General features: G+C 35.2%; 1 protein-coding gene across 1 annotated transcript in view; it reads right to left on the bottom strand.

Annotated features, from left to right (window-relative positions):
- Nucleotides 1–20,849, bottom strand: part of ARFGEF1 (ADP ribosylation factor guanine nucleotide exchange factor 1) — a 163,508-nt gene that overhangs the window by 89,322 nt on the left and 53,337 nt on the right. Inside the window, exons 7-10 of the mRNA XM_044665941.1 lie at nt 19,048–19,158; nt 16,766–16,941; nt 15,585–15,718; nt 2,359–2,593 (exon numbers count right to left, since the gene is read on the bottom strand). Coding sequence (XP_044521876.1) covers nt 2,359–2,593; nt 15,585–15,718; nt 16,766–16,941; nt 19,048–19,158 — 656 coding nt within the window. The remainder of the gene's footprint in view (nt 1–2,358; nt 2,594–15,584; nt 15,719–16,765; nt 16,942–19,047; nt 19,159–20,849) is intronic.

The following is a 20,849-nucleotide window of genomic DNA, read 5'->3' as shown; positions in this document are numbered from 1 at the left end:
TTTTAATCACCAAAAAAATGATCTATAAGGGGCAGCTAGATGGCTCAGTGGATTGAGAGTCAGGCCCAGAGACGGGAGATCTTAGGTTCAAATATGACCTCAGACACTTCCTAGCTATATGACCCTGGGCAAGTCACTTAACCCCCATTGCCTAGTCCTTACTTGGAACCAATACATAGTATTAAAAATGATCTTTGTCTTTTTGTTTAATTGGGTGATCAACTATTAGGTTGTAACTTGATCCATTTATTAAAAAAACACACATATGCAGATATGGAACAAAAAGAAGACATGTATGTATGCTGATATTAAATATCATTTAATGATAATAGAGAAAAGGGAGCTTGATTCTGAAACAACATACAGTCTCACAATGTGATACCGGACAGTTGCCAAAGTGATATTCCTAATGTACAGGTGATATGCCATACTCCTATAACTCCACTAGTTCTCTGTTATCTCTAGGGCCAAAAAAAAAACCACTTCTGTTTGGCACTTTAAGACTTTCACAATTTGATTCCAACCTACTTTCCCAAGCTTATACACTTTTATTCCTCTTGATGCCCTTTATAGTCCAGCCAAATCGGCCACCCTGGCTGTTTCTTAAATATAACACTCCATCACCTGTCCCGATGCCTTTACAAGATTGTGTCTCTCTCATGCCCACAATGCACTGTCCTCACCTCTCTTTAAGAATCCCTAAGTTCTTGCAAAGTTCAGCTCTGTGCCCCCAGGGACTACTTTCTTCTAAAATTATGTACTGATTTTGTATGTATCCTGATATACTTATATATATGCATGCTTTATTGCCTTGTAGAATGTAAGCTCTGTGATAGTGTGGATTCTTTCATTTTTGTGTTTGAATCTCCATGTCTATCACAGTAACTGGCACAGAGTAAGCACTTAATAAATGTTGATCGTTTAAAAGACAAATAAGCTAGAAGAAATTTCTACCAAAGCAACTAAAGTTCTCTTGTAGAAAAATGAGGTAGTTCTAATGTTTGTTTAGAAAATGCAAATTTGTTACAATGTGGTTGACCTATGGGGAACACTGAGTATAATCTATCCACATCAGATGTGCTTTGTTTCAGCTAATCCCCACTTCCACTTCACAGTAACTCCCAAGTTGCAATTCTTCTATTGCCCACCTCTCCACAAGCCCTCATGTCTTTTTCAAAGTAAAGTACTATATTTACTGTATATCTTCTAGAGCAGTAAGGGCTGTGGGCAGAGGAAGGCTGTTTTATACATGCACTTCTACCCTTCTCCTCCCTGCTCCACCCTCCTTCCCAACCCCCCCAAATTCCAACTTGGCTGTAGCCAGCACCCCATTACAACTTTGCCTTAGGAACCTGGGCAAAGGTCAAGCACACCTGGATAATTCAGGATACCATAATTATTTATTACATTTATATATTTTTAATCATTTAACATGTGTAAAACCAAGTTACCATTTTTATTAGGTTACTATCTTTTTTTTTTTTTTAAGTGTCACTGATGAACTTTCTGTGCTGTGTGACAACCTCATTTTACCCATAAGCCTTGCAGCTTTTACTAAGCAACTTTGTGGAACTTAGTGATTTTTTAGGAATGTATATGTCCTATTATAGCACAATTTACCATATTTGGTTGAGAAAATAATTTATATAATGATACAAACACTAGTATATTAGATATTATAATAACAAATCTGAAAACTAAACAAATAAAAAAAAACTTGAAAATTTTCCTAATAGTTTTACATTTTCAGTTCTGAAAAAAATGTAAGTGCATCATTGTAATTATTTTTATGGGCATCTGATATAAAAATTATGTGGTTAAAGGGGGGAAATGGGAAGAGAATAAAAACAGATGAATGAAACTCAAGCCAATTTTGTAAATAATTTTTAAAATGACGGGGGCAGCTGGGTAGCTCAGTGGAGTGAGAGTCAGGCCTAGAGACAAGAGGTCCTAGGTTCAAACCGGGCCTCAGCCACTTCCCAGCTGTGTGACCCTGGGCAAGTCACTTGACCCCCATTGCCCACCCTTACCAATGTTCCACTTATGAGACAATACACCGAAGTACAAGGGTTAAAAAAAAAATGACTACAGCAGATAGAAGAATTAAGATTTTTCTTTTAGGACAAAAAATTTACTTTATAATAGTTAAATTTTCAAAATAGTTTTAAGGACCAATCATTGTGGCCATATTAAAATAAAAAAAGTAACAACTCAACCATACAAAAATTTCTGTAATACTTTTTATTTTCAAAAATTCAATATTGCTAATAATGAGCAGCCACATAATGCACTCCTAAGACACAGCATAAACATGTTAGTAAACCACAAGTTTAGCCAAGACTTATCTGTAAAGCATACCTCAATCTGCATCTTTAGATGTGTCTTGAAGTTTGACAACAAGGTAAGAAATATAGAAAGAGAAAGCTCAAAAACCTCTGGAACAGATGAAACTCCATTTTTAGAGAGTGCAACACATAGATACTGCTTAATAGCATTAATGAACATCTCATTGGTCCTGAAAACAGGTCCTGCATTCTGCAGAATGGACAGAAGCAACTGCAATGAAAGGATCTTGGATCGCAATTCGTGAGACCTGAAATATAAAGCAAAATGCACAATAGGTGACAAAACGGACCATGACTCTCTTACTGAATTCAAATGATTTCTTCAATAGATGTTTCTTTGTTCCACATAATTATACAAACTTGCAAAATGGAGAACAAACAACACAAATGGCAAATGCTTTTCTATCTGAAAATAAAAGAATTTAAAGACTTATACACTTCCAAATTAGTTCTGGAAGCATACAATAAAAATAAATTATTATTTCTCAGCTCTTCAATGTCATTGATTTTGAGCTGGAAGGACCTTGGAGTGTCACCTAGTATATACTTCCTCTTTAAGATGCAGAAATTAAGGCCCAGGAAAGTCAAGTGACTTAAATGATTATCCACAGATATATGTGAAGATAGGATTAAATTTCCCCTGCCCATTTTTAGATTTAATCACCAGAAGTGTATATACAACCACTTATCTTTAAGTATGGGGAGGTCTATGACCTACATGTATGATAGTGGGTGATGAATCAGAATTGATTGACTGTCCCTTGGGCAGTCCTAAGCAAACTTATAGCTGCAATTGGTCCATGTAAAGTGGAAAGAAGGCACAGGAAGTGATGATAAGGAAGGATCTTTAAAAGTGGCAAGAACTTCCTGTGACTAGCGCTTTTGCCTTCAAACTTGACCTTGAAGGAGCTCCGGCTTGGGACCTTGGACTGCTTTTGGATTTTCCCCTTAGAAGTTACACATATGTCTCATAAATCTATAACTTCCACCTTGATCTCTTTCCTGTATTCCAGAATGCCTATAAAGTGTCTCCTCCCACAAGTATAACATTTTATGTAAACTTAAAATGTCCAGTTTTTCCTCTCTTTCACACTAAATTCTCTCTCTTCTGAATCACTAGTAATTGATCCCATCTTCCATGTTTGAGAGAAACCTTGGTGTCATCCCTGTGCTTTCCTGTTCCTTTCTCTCATTTGTAATTTCCATGGCCTGTAGGTTCTGTCTGTGTTCACAATAATTCTCATATATAACCTCTCCTCATTTCTGAAATAAAGAGTTGGATTAGATGGCCTATGAGGTCTTTTTTAGCTCTCAATTTATGAATATCATTCCAACCTCTTTATTCCGACTATCACTGTAAAATCATAGGTCTTTATTGCCATCCATTTGCACTACTAGAGAAGGCCCATACAAGGTCTTCTTGCTTCCCCTTTTTCTGATATTCAATCTAAACCTTACACTAAGGGCATTCATCATCCTTATGCATACACAGATCTACTTATGTCACTCTTGTGCTCAAAACCATTACATGTCTCCTTATTTGACTTGCAGCTAGCTTGTTCAGTAGATTGAAAGCTGGGCCTACAGACAAGAGGTCCAGGGTTCAAATCTGGCCTCAGATGCTTCCTAGCTGTGTGACCTGGGCAAGCCACTTTAACTCCCATGGCCTAGCTCTTACCACTCTTTGCCTTGGAATCAATATATGGTATTGATTCTAAAGATGGAAGGCAAGGGTTTTTAAAAAGAAAACACCTTAACCTAACAATTAAGGCCCACCACAATCTTGGATTCCTCTGAGTTGATAGGAGTTCAAAGGCCTTTCAAAGTCATTTTTCCTTTTGACTATTGTTACCATTATGTAGATTGTTCTTTTAATTCTGCTTCCTTTACTCAGCATCATTTCATACAGGTCTTCTCAGGTTCTTCTATGGCACAATTAATATTCTGTTGCATTACAAAGTGCTTCACTATTCTGCTATAGGAGGACATCCCCTAAGTTTCTAATTTTGGGCTACCACAAAAAGAGCTACTATAGACATTTTTGTATAGATAGATCCTTTTCCTCTTCTTTCAGGAGTTCATGCCTAGTAGTGGTAATAGCTAAGTCAAAGAGTCTGAAGAGTTTGGTAACTTTCTGAAGATAGTTATAGATTATTGACTGGACCAATCCTATAACCCCTCCATCATTTGTTATTTTTTCCAGGCTAAGTGCCAGGTGAAATCTTAAAAAGTCTTTTAAGTTGCTTTTCCCTAACTATTAGTAATTCGGATAATTTTTGTCACATGACTGAATAATTTTAATATCTCCATTTGAAAACTGTTCATATCCTTTGACCATTTGTTTATTGAGGAATGATTCAGCATTAGAAATTTGAATCAGTCCCTTACATATCTTGGATATAAAACCTTTATTAGGGAAATTGGTTACAAGAATCATTCCCTCCCCCATTATGTGTTTCCCTTTTGATTTTTACTACATAAAATTTTTGTGTTAAAAAAAACTCTTAAAAAATTCAATATAATCAAAAATTGTCCAGTTTATACCTTTTGTGAACCTCTATTACTTGATTATCACTCTTCCCTAATCCATAGATTTGAAAGGCAATTTTCCTATTTCTCTAAATTTAGAATGTCATCTTATATATGTTATATATCCAATTGGAGCTTATCTTAGTGTATGCATGAGTTATTTACTCAAATCTAATTCCTTCTAGACTTCTATCCCAGTTTTCCCATGGTTTATTTCAACCAGTGAGTAATAACCCCTGTAAGTAGGGTTCCTCCAACAGATTATAAATTCAAAGAGAATTCCTGATGTAGCTTTTATATAGCCTCGATACCACTTCTAAAATCTAAAACAGAGGTGTCAAAGATGTGAGATGTGGTCCATATATGACCTGAACCAGAATAAAATGTAACTGGGGGGCAGCTGGGTAGCTCAGTGGAGTGAGAGCCAGGCCTAGAGACAGGAGGTCCTAGGTTCAAACCCGGCCTCAGCCACTTCCCAGCTGTGTGACCCTGGGCAAGTCACTTGACCCCCATTGCCCACCCTTACCAATCTTCCACCTATGAGACAATACACCGAAGTACAAGGGTGTAAAAAAAAAATGTAACTGGGCAATATTTAACAAAATAAAAGAAAAATATAACAGAAAACAAATAATGTTAATATGTGGTTTTCTAAGTCAATGTGTGGCCAGTGGGAATTGTTATATATTCATGGTTTAGTGAAATTTGGTCCCCATTTCTGTTGAGTTTGACACCACCATCCTAGAGCACAGTACTCAAAACACCAGAGACTAATAGATGTCTGCTGACATTAATCAAGAAGTTTTTAGTTTATGCTACCAATCTACCAGTTCCATGGGCAAACTCCATTCAGAATGTTTTTTACTGACAACTATTTTCAATTCATTTGATCTGTTTTTCCTCTTTAATTTTTAAATAAAGTTAACCACATATATTTTATAATACATAAACATTATTCTTTTTACCTCCAAATTCCTTGTTATTACACACACGCACGCATGCACGCACACTGTGCACTGATATGTATAACCTGATAATGAAAGTTTTTTTCAGGGGTTCAATTTTTTTGAAGTGGACAAAAGATAAGGTAGCATAGAGGGCCATTAGTCCTGAGTTCAAGAGCTACCTCTGACAAACACTGACTATGTGACATTGAGCTAGTCACAATTTTTCAACTGTCCACCAACAAAATTCTCTTAAGAGAAGATTTAGGAGTTTCCTCATCAAGAACTTCCTATATTGATGAAACCAAAGGTTTAAACCCAAATTTTGCCTCAATTTCCTTCTCCCACAGTTAGTGGGGTATAGAGGGAAAAGCATTAGATTGGGATCTGGCAGACATGTGGGTTCTAGTCTCATTTTTACTACTAATTCACTATCGCCTATGGGGGTTCTATCTCATCTGTAAAATAAGGATCATAATACTTACAATATTTACTTCAAACGACAATAAAGTACTCTGATAATTTACATTAGTTATTATTTGTAAGATGAGGGAGTAATTAAATAATCTCAAAAATCCTTTCTGACTCTTTCAAACTGTTTTATAATTCATTATTCAGGATTATTCTGGGTTTCTGGTCTATTTCCAGTCTTTTGATAATTTTGAGTACTCCTATTTTCAGATATTAAAAATGTATTTTCCTTCTGATAAAATATATATTAAGCTGTTGAAAATTTAGAAAAAATACAACAAAACAATAGTGATCAAGTCTAGGCATTATTCCAACTATAGAATCTTTTAAAATTCTAAGCAGCTTTTTATCCTAATGTTGCATTTAATCTAATTCATAGAGTATGGAGAACTTAATGTTCTTAATTTCCACATGATCAACTTCATAAATAAAGTTCAAAATAATTCAGAGATCTCAGTTATTAATACAATGTTTCATTCCTGGTGATTGAACATAATATAAAACATTGTCATCTAATACCAACAGAGCTCATTATTACATGGAGCAATGATTTCAAGATAGATATTGCCTATAAGAAAGCCCTCTTTTAATTCTTTCCAATTCCACTCTACCCCTGTTGGAAACTATATTCTACCTTGAACCTCACATGGTACTACTTGCAAATCTCCAATACATTTAGCATGTGATATAAATGGAAATCTGTGTTTGCGTCTAACACCAATAACAGATAACGCCTATATGACACTTGGAGGATTGCAAAGAGCTTTATAAATGTGATTTCATTTGATCCCTATAATAGACTATAAATTCCTTCAAGGCAGGAACAGTTTTTCATATAAACTGTTACCTCCCTAGCACCCAAAACAGTGTGGCCTGGATGAAGTAGGCACTTAATCAATGTTTGAACATACTGTACTGTATAAGGCCAAGAAAATAAAGTATATTTCCTTTACAAAATAGTAAGTTGATGCAGCTTGATAGAAGCAGTAAAAGGTAAAATGCTACATGCTCCTTGCGCACAAGAACATGTATTAGAGTTTCTCAAGAGCACAAGAAAGTCTCAAATCAACTCCTGGGCTGTGCCTTCTCACTAAAACACAAAACCCAAGGTAAAACAGCTTCAGTATCACTCAAAGTATACAGCATGACAGTAAATGTACAATAGGTACTCAGCAAACAGCTATTAACTTCTGGATATGTGATAGGTCAAAGAAAGTCTCATGTATAAGTCTATTATATATAATACAGTTGGTTCAAAAGGTGAATTTCAACTTGGTACCCAAGCACCATTAAAAAAAAAAAAGAGTTCCAATATAATTAAGTGATTAAGACAGGATAATGTTCATTTAAAAAAAATGCACGTGTGGTTATTCTTATCTCAGCTCTCTTACTAATAACTAACATTTAGTAGTGCCTACACTTCATGCCAGGCACTGCACTAAGTGTTTTAACAAATACTATCTCATCATATTCTCAGTCTTTGGAAGTAGGTACTATTATTCTCCCCATTTTACAGTGTCTGTAAGATTTTCTTGATCCAAGATCCAGAACTCTGTCTACTGCATCCCTTAATGGCCTCATAAATGAACTCCTGTTAATTCTGCCTTGCCTCTTAGGAAAAACAACTTGTCACCTCCTACTTTACTGAGAAAGATCACTGGCCATGAATTCCTTCTTTTCCCTCACTCCATATACCTCAACCCCCTTTTCTTCATCCTCCCAGTCTCTTTTCCTTTGCAATAATCTCTGATTGAGATGAGTCTTCTCCTATCCAATCAATCTTGTATTTCATGATCTAGTTATATTGGTCTATTTGCTGTTTTTCATCCATGATACTCCATCTTCTGACTGCCTTTTTAACGGCTATCTGTCATGCCTAGAATACTCTTTACCTCTGCCTCCTGGTTTCTTTGGCATCCTTCAAGATTTAGCTCACAATGCCAGGAGGCCTTTTCTCAGGCTTCCTCACTCCTTCAACACTAAAATCTTCCTTCTGAGACGACCTTCCATTTATACTGTTATGTGCTTCTTCTATGTACACAGCATATTCTCATTAGAATACGAGGTCATCGATGGTAGAAAGCATGTTAACATAGTGCCTAATCAAGTGCTTAATAAATGCTTACTGAATAACTAAAGTACCACTAAAAAAAAAAAAAAAACACCTCAAGCCATGAAAATAACACTTTATAATTTTACAAAAACTTTTCAACAGGAAAAATTCTCATTAAAAGACCTCTTAAAAGGTTGACTACAAAGTGAAGATTATTACATAAAAAATAGTTCATATCTTAGGGTTAATTTATTTTTTGAAAACTAAAGATCTTGTTAATTCTACACATTAAGACCCACCATTGCACCCTACCCTACTATGAAATTTCTAAGATTCAGATTTTAAAACCACTATCACGAACCACCAAGTCAGGTAAATAATACAATAATAATAACCAAGCCCTTAAAGAATATTCACTACATTTCTTACAAATCAAAACATCTGAGTTTCTTCTGGATATTATTACACAGTATAAAAGTGTAACAAAGTTGGAAACCTTAAAGAAAAATCTGAACAGCTATAAGCTTCAGAGAATTATCTATCATAAAGAGTTCTTAACAAGTCATATTTTAGCACCTGGAGAGTGCTTTAAAACAGGAGAATTTTGAAGGACTCCACAGTCTCTTTAATGTCTGATCACTCTAAGATTAAAAGAATTTTCACCTTTGTTAAAGTAGAAATCTCTACAATTTGCTGTCCTTCTTCCTTTTATTAGGATAACTAAGGAGAGGTCTCATTTAAAAATCCTTTTGTAATACTGATGGTGATAATTTAAAATTTCTATAATCAAAGATAAATAACTTACTTAAATCTAAAAGGCATTTGAATCCTTAACACTAAAAATGCTTATTTATACTTTTATGTTTGCCATTTGAATATGTTAACAGTGAAGTGATGACTTTTTTGTTGTTCTATTTTAAATATTTAAAAAATTAGTTTCTATTTTATGAAAAACTAAGTTTGCAGGAAAATAGCATTTATTCCTATTGTTGTGAAAGTACACTGCTGTCCTTGTCAGCAATGCTTCCCTGCAGAAGTACAAATCAGTTGCTTTAAAATAAGATGTAATATTTTTTCTTAGCATCTAGAAGTAGAATTTTTAAATGACTTTAAATTAACAAAGCTTATTCCATTATCATATTCATATTTGCATCTCAGATCTTGGGCAAATGTATCTATATTTTTGTTAATTTCTTTGTCTTGTGGTAAATCTGCTGAGTTGAATTATATGGTATTATTTTTAAATTAGTTTTTTTTAAGTTTCCTTAAAAATCAAAATAAAGGAAGAAGTAGGAGACCAAGAAGACAGAGGAATTAGCAACAGTAAAAAAAAGTTAAGAAAGGGAAGAAAAGAATTCCTTCCCCTGACGAAATATCATTTCTCATTTTTCTGTTAAAAAGGAAGTCAGTATCAAGAAGCTGAGTTTTCAATCATTATGCTATCGAAGAACCATAATTACAACGTGCAAAGATTTTTCACAATAACTTTTTGACTTACTTTCCCTTTAAGTAAAGCTCATAACCTTTTTGTGTCATGGTTTCCTCTGAGTCTAGTAAAAGTCTATGGACCCGTCTCATAAAAAAAAAAAAGCCTTTAAATGCATAAAATATAGATGACTATAAAGAAAAAAATTATATTAAAAGTTATTGAAATATCTAAAAATCAGTTCAAAGAACCTAGGGCTGAAAGCTCCTGATATAAAATACTTTTCACTGTGATTTCAAGTCGCACAGCTCTGCTACATCAGAAATGACTGTGTTGTCAATTTAATTCAACAAGCCTTTATTAATCACCTGCAAAGATAAAAACAAAATGGATTCTCTGCTTTAAAAGAACTTACATATTTTGGGGAGAAATAACTTGTATACATATAACTCAACATGAAATATATGAAAACTAAATTCAAATTGGGGAAGGGTGAAAGCAGTAACAATAGGAAGCAACAGAGAAGGCATCATGCAGGATTTGGAGCTAGAACTGACTCGAGTGAATTAGACAGTTATAGAGGTGGAGGAGTGGAGGAAAAGCCTTAAGCAAGCCTATGCAAAAAACATAAAAGCAGCAGATGGAAGGTCCTATAAGGCAAGAAGGCCATCTTGAGTGGAACATGGAGTGAGTGGGGGAACAATGTGAAATCAGCTTGTAAAGATATAAGTTGGAGTCAAACTGTGATGGGCTTTAAACATCACTTGAGCTTATTTATACAGTATTTTGTCCTAGAAACAGTAGAGAGCCTATGAAACTTTGTGAACAAGGAAATGTCTTCTTAGTCTGATCTACGCTTGAGGAATATCAATTTAGCAGCTTTGTGAAGGATGGACTACAGAAAGAGAAAACATTAAGAAGCTATTCAAGGTAGCTGAATGGATAGAAAACCAGGCCTAGAGATGGGAGGTCTTAAATTCAAATTTGGCCTCAGACACTTCCTAGATTTGTATTCACAAATTTTCTAGCCCTTATTGCTCTTCTGCCTTGGAATCAATACTTACTGATGATTCTAAGAGAGAAGGTAATGGTTTAAAAAAAAAAAAGCTATCCTTCACCCAATACACTCCCCCTTTCCCATTTTTAAGGGCTTTATAGCACTTATTTCCCAGGCCTGCAACACATCTCTCCTTATATCTACCTGGCAGAATTCCTTGTTTCCTTCAAAACTAAGTTCAAATGCTGCCTCATATTTGGAGGGGAAGGGATGCACTTATTATATGCTTGTTTTCTCCTGGAAAACCATACCTTTGAGGCAGGAAATGTTTCAATTTTGGTTCTGGGTCTCTAGCACAGGGTCTGGCACATAGTAAGTGTTTAGTAAATGTTTGCTGGTTGTCTGACAAGAAGTTACAGGAGTCCAAGGTATGGTGACTATGGTGACTATGGTGTGAGTGAAGAGAAGAGGATGGAGAGGAGAGATATAAAAGGAGACTCTGCAGTAGATGGCAGCTGACTGAATATGGGAAGGAAAGAGCAGAATGACTCGTCAGTTATGACCTGGTTGACTAGTCTGACTTTTAAATTGTGACCTGGATTAATAATGGTTCTCTAAATAGAAACAAACGAGTTTTAGGGATTAGTAGATTTAGGTAGATATTGGTTTACATAAACTTCTCTATAAAGTGCTTTCTAAAACTTGTCTCATTTGATCTTCACAACACTTCTGTGAGGTAGGTGGTATTATTACCATTAGAAATTAAGGCTGAGAGAGGACAAATGATTTGGCCCAAATTACAGAGCTAATAAGTGTCTGAGGCAGAATTCAAACTCAGGTCTTTCTGACTTCAAGTTCAACACTCAATCAAACAGTGCCATTTAGCTGCTTCAATTGTATAATGATGAATTCAAGATGCCTACAAAGTATATACTTAGAGATGCATATCAGGGAATTTGAGATAAATACTAAAGGTTAAGGACAAAGATAAAATGGGGGAATATAAATTTGGGAAAGTCTGCATAAAGTTGATGATTGAACCTATGGAAACTAATGAGATAACTAAAAAAGTGAGTAGGGAAGAGAGCCAAAGACTGAGATCTGGGCAACACTTAGTTAAAGACACAAATAAAACTACAGTAAAGGAAACTGAAAACAATCCATCAGACAAGTAGAAAAAGTTTTATGACGGGACATGATCACAAAAAACTAGGAAGAAAAGATAGCCAGAAGGAAGGAGGTAGGAATTCCCTCTTCTTCCCTATTCCTTCTCATATTACTGAGACACCTTCTGCTACTGTCTCTTCCTTCACCCACATATGACATGAAGAAACAGCCTTTCTCCTTGCCAAGGTAAACTCCTTGCACAATCCCATTCCTTCCAACTTTTCTGATAAACTGCTGCCTCTATTATACCCTCTCTCTCACAATCACTCCCTGTCTACTGGCTTCTTTCCTACTGTCTACAAATGACTATGTGTCCCCTATAATCAAAAATTCTTCACTCGATCCATCCCATCCAGTTATCACTTCCTACCTCTCCTCTCTCCCTTTTGTGGCTAAATCTCTTGAGAAAGCCATCTACATGGGGACCTTTATTTCCTTTCTTCTCACTAACTTCTTAATTTTCTGAAGTCTAGCTTCTGACCTTCATCATTGAACCAAAACTGCTCTCTCCAATTAGAAATGATTTAACTGCCAAATCTAACAGCCCCTTCTCAAACTCTATCGTTCTTGACACCTTTTAACCTTTAACATCGTAGAGCTCCCTTTTCTCTTTGATATTTTTCTCTTTAGGCTTTCAAAATACTGTTCTCTCTTGGTTCTCTTACCTATCTAACTATTCCTTCTCAGCTTCCTTTGCTAGATCTTTATCTTTATTCCTGTTAAAAGTAGACATTCCCCAAAGCTCTACCCTGGACCTTCTTCTGTTCTCTCTCTATATTATTTCATTTGATAACCTCATCAATTCTGAGATTTATCATCTCTAGGCAGATGACTTTCAGATCTACTTGTTTAGCTCTAATCTCTCTTGATTTCCAATGTTGCATCTATAATTGCCATTTAGACATTTCAAACTGGATGTCCTATAGGAATCTTAAACTAAACATTTCTAAAACAGATCTTACTGTGTTTTCTCCAAAACCGTGCTCTTTTCCTAACTTTCCTATTATTGCCAAGGTTACCACTTTGTGAAAGGAACCCCCTCCCAGGATCACCTTTGGGGCCCTACCTGCATCCCTGTAATGTGGCATGGGTCATGGGGCAGTGACCTAGGCACCTGAGCTGGAAATGACGGGGAAATAGACCCAGGTGTAAAAGAGGAGGGTTAAAAGATGGGGTTCCAGGAAGTAGAATGTCTCTATTCTCTTGGGCGAGGTGAAAGGAAGGTGGCTGAGGGAGTCATGTGAAGAGCACCCACATGGCTAGTTAGAATAGGTTTCTTTTCTCTCTGTCTGCCTTCTCCCATTCAAGTAAATATTAATAAACTATGGAAATTAAGGACCAAGAGTTTATTTTAGTAATTACACCACCTTACCAATCACACAGTTTGCAAATGAAATATCATCCTTGACTCCACTGCAACCACCCTCCTACAGGCCTTTTATCATTTCACATTTGGATTCTTAGAATAAACTGTTGGCTGGTCTCCCTAATTCAAATATCTCCCCACTATAATCCATTTGTCCACTCAGTTGTCAAACTGATCTTCATAAAATGCAAGTCTGTGATCATATCATGCACATATTCATCCAACTCAAGTGGCCCCCCCTATTGGCTCTAGTATTAAACATAATATTCTGTTTGGATTTCAGAGTCTTTCATAACCTTTCCATAAACTTTCCTACCTTTCAAGTTTTCTTATACCTTCTGGTGTTCTATCCACTATGCCACTTATTCATACTTTTTAATCTAGTATATATTGGATGGTTTCTTTGTTGTTTTTCACACACTATCTCCTAACTCTGGACATTTTCCCTGGCTATACTCCATGACTGAAACAGAGGCTCTTCATCTTTACCTCTGCCTCCTACATGCCCTGACATCCCTCAAGATTCAGCTGAAATCCTACTAGCTACAAGAAGCCTTTCCAAATCCTTCTAAATAGTAGTATTTTTTCTTCTGAGATTCCCCAAATTATCCTGTACATATCTTGTTTGCACATAGTTTTTTCTGCATGTTGTCTGCCTCATAAAGATACTGAGTTTCTTAAGAGTAGGGAATACTTTTTGCATTTCTTTGTATTCCTCAGCATTTTACATAACACCTGGCACATTAACAGGCACTTATTAGATGCTAGCTGACTTACTGATTGGGCAATGTTGTCAAAATGTGGATGGAGTCAAAGAAGGATGAGGATTGAAAAAAGGATATTGTATTTGGCAAGTAAGATGATAGTGCCTTCAGAGATAGGGGTTTCAGTCCAATTTCAAAGATAAAGACCAGATTTCAAAGGTTTGAGAAGTGAACAGGATGTCAGAACAAAGAGTATGGTCAGTTTCTTCATGGAATTTTGCACCAGCATGAATGACATGCAGAATGAATGGCTACTTGAAAGGTAGAGTCAAGAATGAGAGATGGCATATCTGTAGAAAGTGAGTTAGGAGTCAGTGAGGAAAGAGTGATTAAAAATCAAAGAGAGATAGAAAATGATCAAATGGATGATATCTACTCCTGGGAGCATTGGAAAGGGACAGGATCAAGGGCACAAGTAGAGAGATTGCCCTTGGCAAGGAGGACTACCTCTTGCTTGGAGGGGTTCAAATGAGGAAAGAATGGGAATAATATTGAGAAAAATCTGAAGTTCTCAAGTGAGAGGTGATAATAGCTGGCTTCAGCTTTCTCAGCAAATTATGAGGTAAAGCCTGTTGCTAGGCAGATAGAGGAAGGGATGTCAGGTGGGGTTTGAGAAGATAATGTTTGGAACAGATGGTATGACAACCCAAGTAGAGAATCTATCAAGGAAGATAAAATAAAATGCATACAACAAAGAGGACCCCATGAGAGATTACCAAATTTAAATAAATTTGTGGTGGAATCAGTTAGCATGGTTATGTGATCTTCTCTAGCATCATTTAGCAGAAATAGAGAAGGAGGAGAGGTGAATAGGTTTGTGTTCAGAAAACGTTAAGCAGTAATTGGACAAAGGACCTAAGGATTAAGTAAGTGATGGAATCATAGATTTAGACCTGAAAAAGACCTCAGAAGTCATGTTCAAAGGAAAAAAAATGACTAAAGTCAGAGTACTTGGATTCAAAACCTTTCTCTTCTTTTTACCACTTGTGTGACCTTGGGTCAATCCCTTGAACTTCAGTTTTCTTATCTGTAAAATGAGGAGGTTGGGCTCGCTCATCTGAATTCCCTTCTAGTCCTTAATCTATGATTTAACAATCTTATAATGTAGTCTAATCCCCTCATTTTTCACAGGTGAAGAAAAAACTGAAGCCCAGAGTATTTAAGTGACTTGCTCAAGGTCACACAGATAACAAGTGGCAGAGATGGGTTTTAAAATAAAATACTCTTCAAATTCACAAAAATACTCTTATCAAATATCACAGCAAGTAGAAGGCAACAATACATCAAAGTGGTTAATGCTCATTGGATAAATATTATAGTAATAATTATACTTAAAATTTCAGAACCTAATCTTATTTTCTGAAGCCTACTTTCCCAGCTACATGGGTAGGACAGGTTTGCTGAGCCTTCTTTACCCTCTAACTTAATTGGGCCCTAGTGAGAACAAAATAAAATCCACTAGTCTAAGTTTAAAATATTTTAAAACATCATTATTAAATCAAGAAAACAGTTAATAACTTACTTTGGGTCTGGCGGTCCATCTGACAGTGGTTTCATTGACAGTTTACATAATGACCTGAATACTAGAAAGGCATCCTTTTGTAAGATATGGGAAAACTTAGCACCAGGTGAAGGTCCTGAAGAATTTCCAGATTCCTAAATAAGGTAATATACTATTAAAATATAGCAGTGCAAAATTGTCTTTTGAAAGCTAGAAAAATGTGACTTTAATTCCCAATATTTATTTTCATTTATTTATTTATTTTAAGCCTTTAACTTCTGTGCATTGACTTATAGGTGGAAGAGTGGTAAGGGTAGGCAATGGGGGTCAAGTGACTTGCCCAGGGTCACACAGCTGGGAAGTGTCTGAGGCCGGATTTGAACCTAGGACCTCCCGTCTCTAGGCCTGGCTCTCAATCCACAGAGCTACCCAGCTGCCCCCTAATTCCCAATATTTAAAAAAAAGTGCTATGCTACCACAATATCCTTTAAAAATTTCTAAAAATATTTTTCCTTTCACACTAAATTAACTACAGCAACTCACTTCCACTTTGAGATTCTCTTCTTGGGAACAAAAGAAAATCTTTATTTAATAAATACGGGCTATGTCATTCATTCCTAGAAATTATATTGCATTTTAGACAGTTTGTGTTATTCCAATCTTTACTTACTGTTGGGTATTTTTAGCTTGATTCATTTATTGGCTGAATTCTGGGGGAGACCTCTCTTTAAGAGGTTAATGGACAAAGGACTCAGAGGATCTCCTACTGTTTCATAATTAAAATAATTTAAGTTTGCCTGCCTGGAGGCAAGGAGTTTTAGAACAGTCTAAGTTGCTAAGTCTTTTGTAGCTTTATGGGTTTCCCTAAGAATTTGTGAAGGTACTTTCCCCAAATACTTCATATTTCATAATATAGAATATTTGACAAATTAGTTAATAACATGTTATAGAAACCGCTGGGTCAATTTATAGTAAATGACAAAAACTTTAATTTGCCAAAATGACATTTGCCAGGCATCATCTGATTCAATTCAACAAACTTTAAGTACCTACTATATGCAAGAAGCAATACTAGGAGCAAGGCAAAAAAAAGTAGTCCTTGGCCAGTGAAGAACTAAAGGGTTTACTGAAGATATTTCTTGTAGCTACTGTTCAATTTCAGAATTGTGAGATCAGCAGATCAATGAGATTCTTCCATTTACCTGAGTATCATTGGAAGAGACAGACAATCTGTCATCAGGTAAGGATGGTGTATATGCAACAGAAATTGGAGTCCCTGGAATACCATTTGCTTGGATATTTTCACTGTCACTACCATCCTCTAAAGTTCCAATGGTGCCATCTGCAATTGTATTTTCAGCAGTCCCTTCTCCCATATCTAAGAGTTAAAATGAAAAAAAAAAAGTATAAAATATACCAAACCTGAAAATAATTTGGAGTAAAAAATTTTAAAGTAGCACATTCTTAGAGAAACAGTAGAAAAGCAGTATTAAATAAATGATAGCTGCTGTACAAACCTACAGGGTTCTATAGTAGACTACGATTTGATTAGGAAAAAAAATCAGAAAAAAGATTACTTTTAACTATTTTTAGATTGCCTTGGAAGTCTTAGAAAGAAAATGATGTAAGCTTTTAATTTACATTACAATCATTATAGTACTAGAAATTATAACTTACTAATAGTTTCATTTTAATAAACTAAATATCAAGAAAAGTAAATCACTGGAAGAGCAAAGATATTTAAACTTCTTGTTAGGGCACTTTTTCAACTAGCTAGTAAAAACAACTTTAATTGTTTTGATAATTGAGAGTGACTATAATATCAGATAAATTAGGAAATGAAAATATTCTCAGTAGCATGTTCACAGAGTCCTTTACTTAAAAATGACTCACATAAAGGGATTAGCAGTAAACCTTTGACTCAACTCCAAACAAGAATGATTACCTAAACTAAAACATAAATTCCTTTTCAAATGTAAATACAGAGTAGCACCAGATCTACCAACTTTCCAATACCCCAAACTGAGGGGGCAGTCAATTCAATATTAGCTCCAAAGCAGCAGGCAAAAATGTTCCTATGGTCTGGAGTAGGAACTCTGAAGGAACAGTTTCACAGAAATAGTGTTATAAACAGTGATTAAGAGAAATTGAAATAGTACTGAATCATATTTTTCAGAAACATTATTCAATATCTACTGATGGAAAACTATGGTAAAGGTAATCTGATAGGTTTCCTAAGTTAAATACAGTTTTGGGTACTGTCCTATGAATCAAATAATCATTTACAATATTGTTTCTGTTTGAAAATATTTTCAGGGTGGGACATGGTGGCACATGACTATAATCTTGGCTACTAAAGAGGCTGAAGCTAATGCATTGCTGTAGCTCAGGAATTTTGAGCTACAACAGGATTAAAGGCAGTTGGGTTTCTGCACTGTCTGGCACAAACATAGTGAATCCCCAGAAAAACTAACCTTAGAAACCTAAAGGTCAAAGACTGTGTTGTGATCAGCAGTGAGATTAGGCTCATGAATGGTCATTGCATTTTTGGCCTGGATGAGACAGAAAGACCCAGTCTCAAAAAAATAAAATTTAATTTAAAAAGCAAGAAATTTCAAACACCCACCTTAATTGTACAACAACTGTACCTGTGCATCAACCACATGAACTGAAAGAAACCTCGGATTGGGCATCGAGATGACCTAGGTTCAAATCCTGCCTCTGATACTTAATAGTTATATGATCGTGGGCAAATCACTTAACCTCTCTGAGACTGAATTTCTTCAACTGTAAAATGCGGATAACCACAGCACTTACCTCAATGGGGTGTTGTAGTGTTCAAATGAGATAATTAATATATTAAAGATTCTTGCAAATCTTAAAGGCTATCGAAATGTTGGCTATTATTACTATTATATGCTGGTCTTTGATAATAGTAAAGAAAAGCAAAATAAAGTAAGCCCATATTTGCTAAAAAGAATATTTTATACTACTGATTGCTAATCAGTTTTCCAACTACCAGGAAAGTTTCTGGTAATCTTAACAGGTACAATGAAATTCTCAAAATCAAATTTGTTCTCATTTCAAAAGTTATTTTTTTAATGCATATCTAAGTTTAGCTTTCTCAGCAAATAGTGAGGTAAAGTCTGCTGCTGGGCAGGCAGTGGCAGAGGGTGTCATGGGTGGGGCAAATCTTTTTAGTATATCTAAGAGAAGAGAGTTTCAAACTTTAAAAAAGGATTACAAATTAAAAATGGTTGAGAATCATGGATATGTAAAAATAATGAACATATAAGAGGAGAAAAGGATGGAATATTAAAAGATGCATAATTTGTTTCTCCTTGATGGAACAACAATTCATTATCATCAATAATATAAAATTTGAATATTTTATACTGTTATAAAAAAATACAAATATATTCTTTCTACTCAAATAAAGTTCCACATAGATAACTTTCATATAAACTAGTTTTAAGTACAATACCTCCAACAACTATGTTCACCATTTCTTGTACAATACTCTGCACAATATCTTGTGCCTTATCTTCATAGTCATTGTTTTCGCCATCATATAATCCATCATTTTTAGATAATGCTTTAAAATAAAGAAATTCAAAACATGTTACTTCAAATACTAGAAACTGATTTTTTTAGAGCTGTGTATTATACATCAAGAAAGCATTTTTAATAGGTAGCAGTACTTTTTAAAGACATACAATCTAAGGTAGGCAAAACAATGAATAGGCACACGAAAAAAGATGTAGCTAATAAGTAACAATGTTCTAACAGGTTAGAATGCTAATTTCAAATAGTAATTTAAATGAATTAAAATTATGAACTTCAAGATCTTAAAAAAAATTTCCCCCCTACTCAACTGTGCTCTAGTAAGGCCTAACACCTAAGACAGAAGACTGAAGTTTCTTGATAAATGTTTACTGAGTAAGTTATGTCCATTATTTTAGGGAGATTTTTCACAAACCAAAGCATAATTTAATTTTATCCCTTTAAGAATCAAAGCATTTTAAAAAAGAATTTGAGTGACTTGGTAAAATAAATTATGCTTTTCTTCCTTATTAAATAGAATATAGGGGACAACTTTCATCCTCTCCTGGATGATACAAGTTGGTCATTTCTAACAACATTATACTGAACTGGAATATGCTCTCAGGGGCTTTGAGGTATGTTATATTACTAGCTCTTAATATTAAATAACTTTAATATTTAGTCATTCTGCTGTCTTGCATATCAACTTCCCTCATATAATAAGTGTAGCTTCAGCATGTTATTTTTCTATTTATTTTATTTATGTTATGTTATTTTAACAGTCCCCCCCCCCCCATCTACCATACCTCACAGTTTCACTCACCTCACTACTGCTTGCAATAACCACGAATGAAATGATGCTAACCAGAGGAAAGCAGATCACTAAGTAACTTCATTCTAACACCCAATTCCAAATTAATAAGCCTCAGTAGAATAGGTTTTTCAACAGCTATTTTCCTCACCACTTTAAGGTCTTTTTCTTCTGCCACATTCTAGGTGGCTGAAATTGCCAAAAGTCTAACAAGTGATAAATTAATGTAATTTTATAGAAAAGGTCATTTGTAGGGGGCAGCTGGATAATAGCTCAGTGGATTGAGAGTCAGGCCTAGAGACAGAAGGTCCTAGGTTCAAATCTGGCCTCAGACACTTCCCAGCTGTGTGACCCTGGGCAAGTCACTTGACCCCCATTGGCCACCCTTACCACTCTTTCACCTAGGAGCCACTACACAGAAGTTAAGGGTTTAAAAGAAAAGAAAAGAAAAGAAAAGAAAAGAAAAGAAAAGAAAAGAAAAGAAAAGAAAAGAAAAGAAAAGGTCATTTGTGCATACATATGGCTAGAGAATTAGTCAATTACAGCTCATATAAGGTGGAATATTTACTTTCCAGACTAACAAGTAGCAATTACTTTCAACTTCTAACTGATATCGTCTACTCTAATTTTTATAGGGATTAAAAGAATTTTTATTTTAAGACAGGTCCTAGAAGTAAAAATCTTCAAAGTCACAAAATAATTGCCTTCAGCACCTATGTAGACATGCCTTCTACAATTCTGTATTCCACATAGCTCCTCGTACATAAAAGAAGGTCAATAAATATTTTCTTCATTAATTAAAATTTGCATGGACAATCCAGATCTACTCAAGGCTAGCCTTTCAATTCAATGGGTGGGATGATACAGTCCAATTTCAAAAAGTAGTTAGAATATGAAAGGGATTGATTAGGAACCAAAGAAGTGAAATATTG

The sequence above is a fragment of the Gracilinanus agilis genome, chromosome 1 (assembly GCF_016433145.1).
Source record: "Gracilinanus agilis isolate LMUSP501 chromosome 1, AgileGrace, whole genome shotgun sequence".
Lineage (NCBI taxonomy): Eukaryota > Metazoa > Chordata > Mammalia > Didelphimorphia > Didelphidae > Gracilinanus > Gracilinanus agilis.
This window is presented reverse-complemented; position numbering and strand designations above follow the sequence as displayed.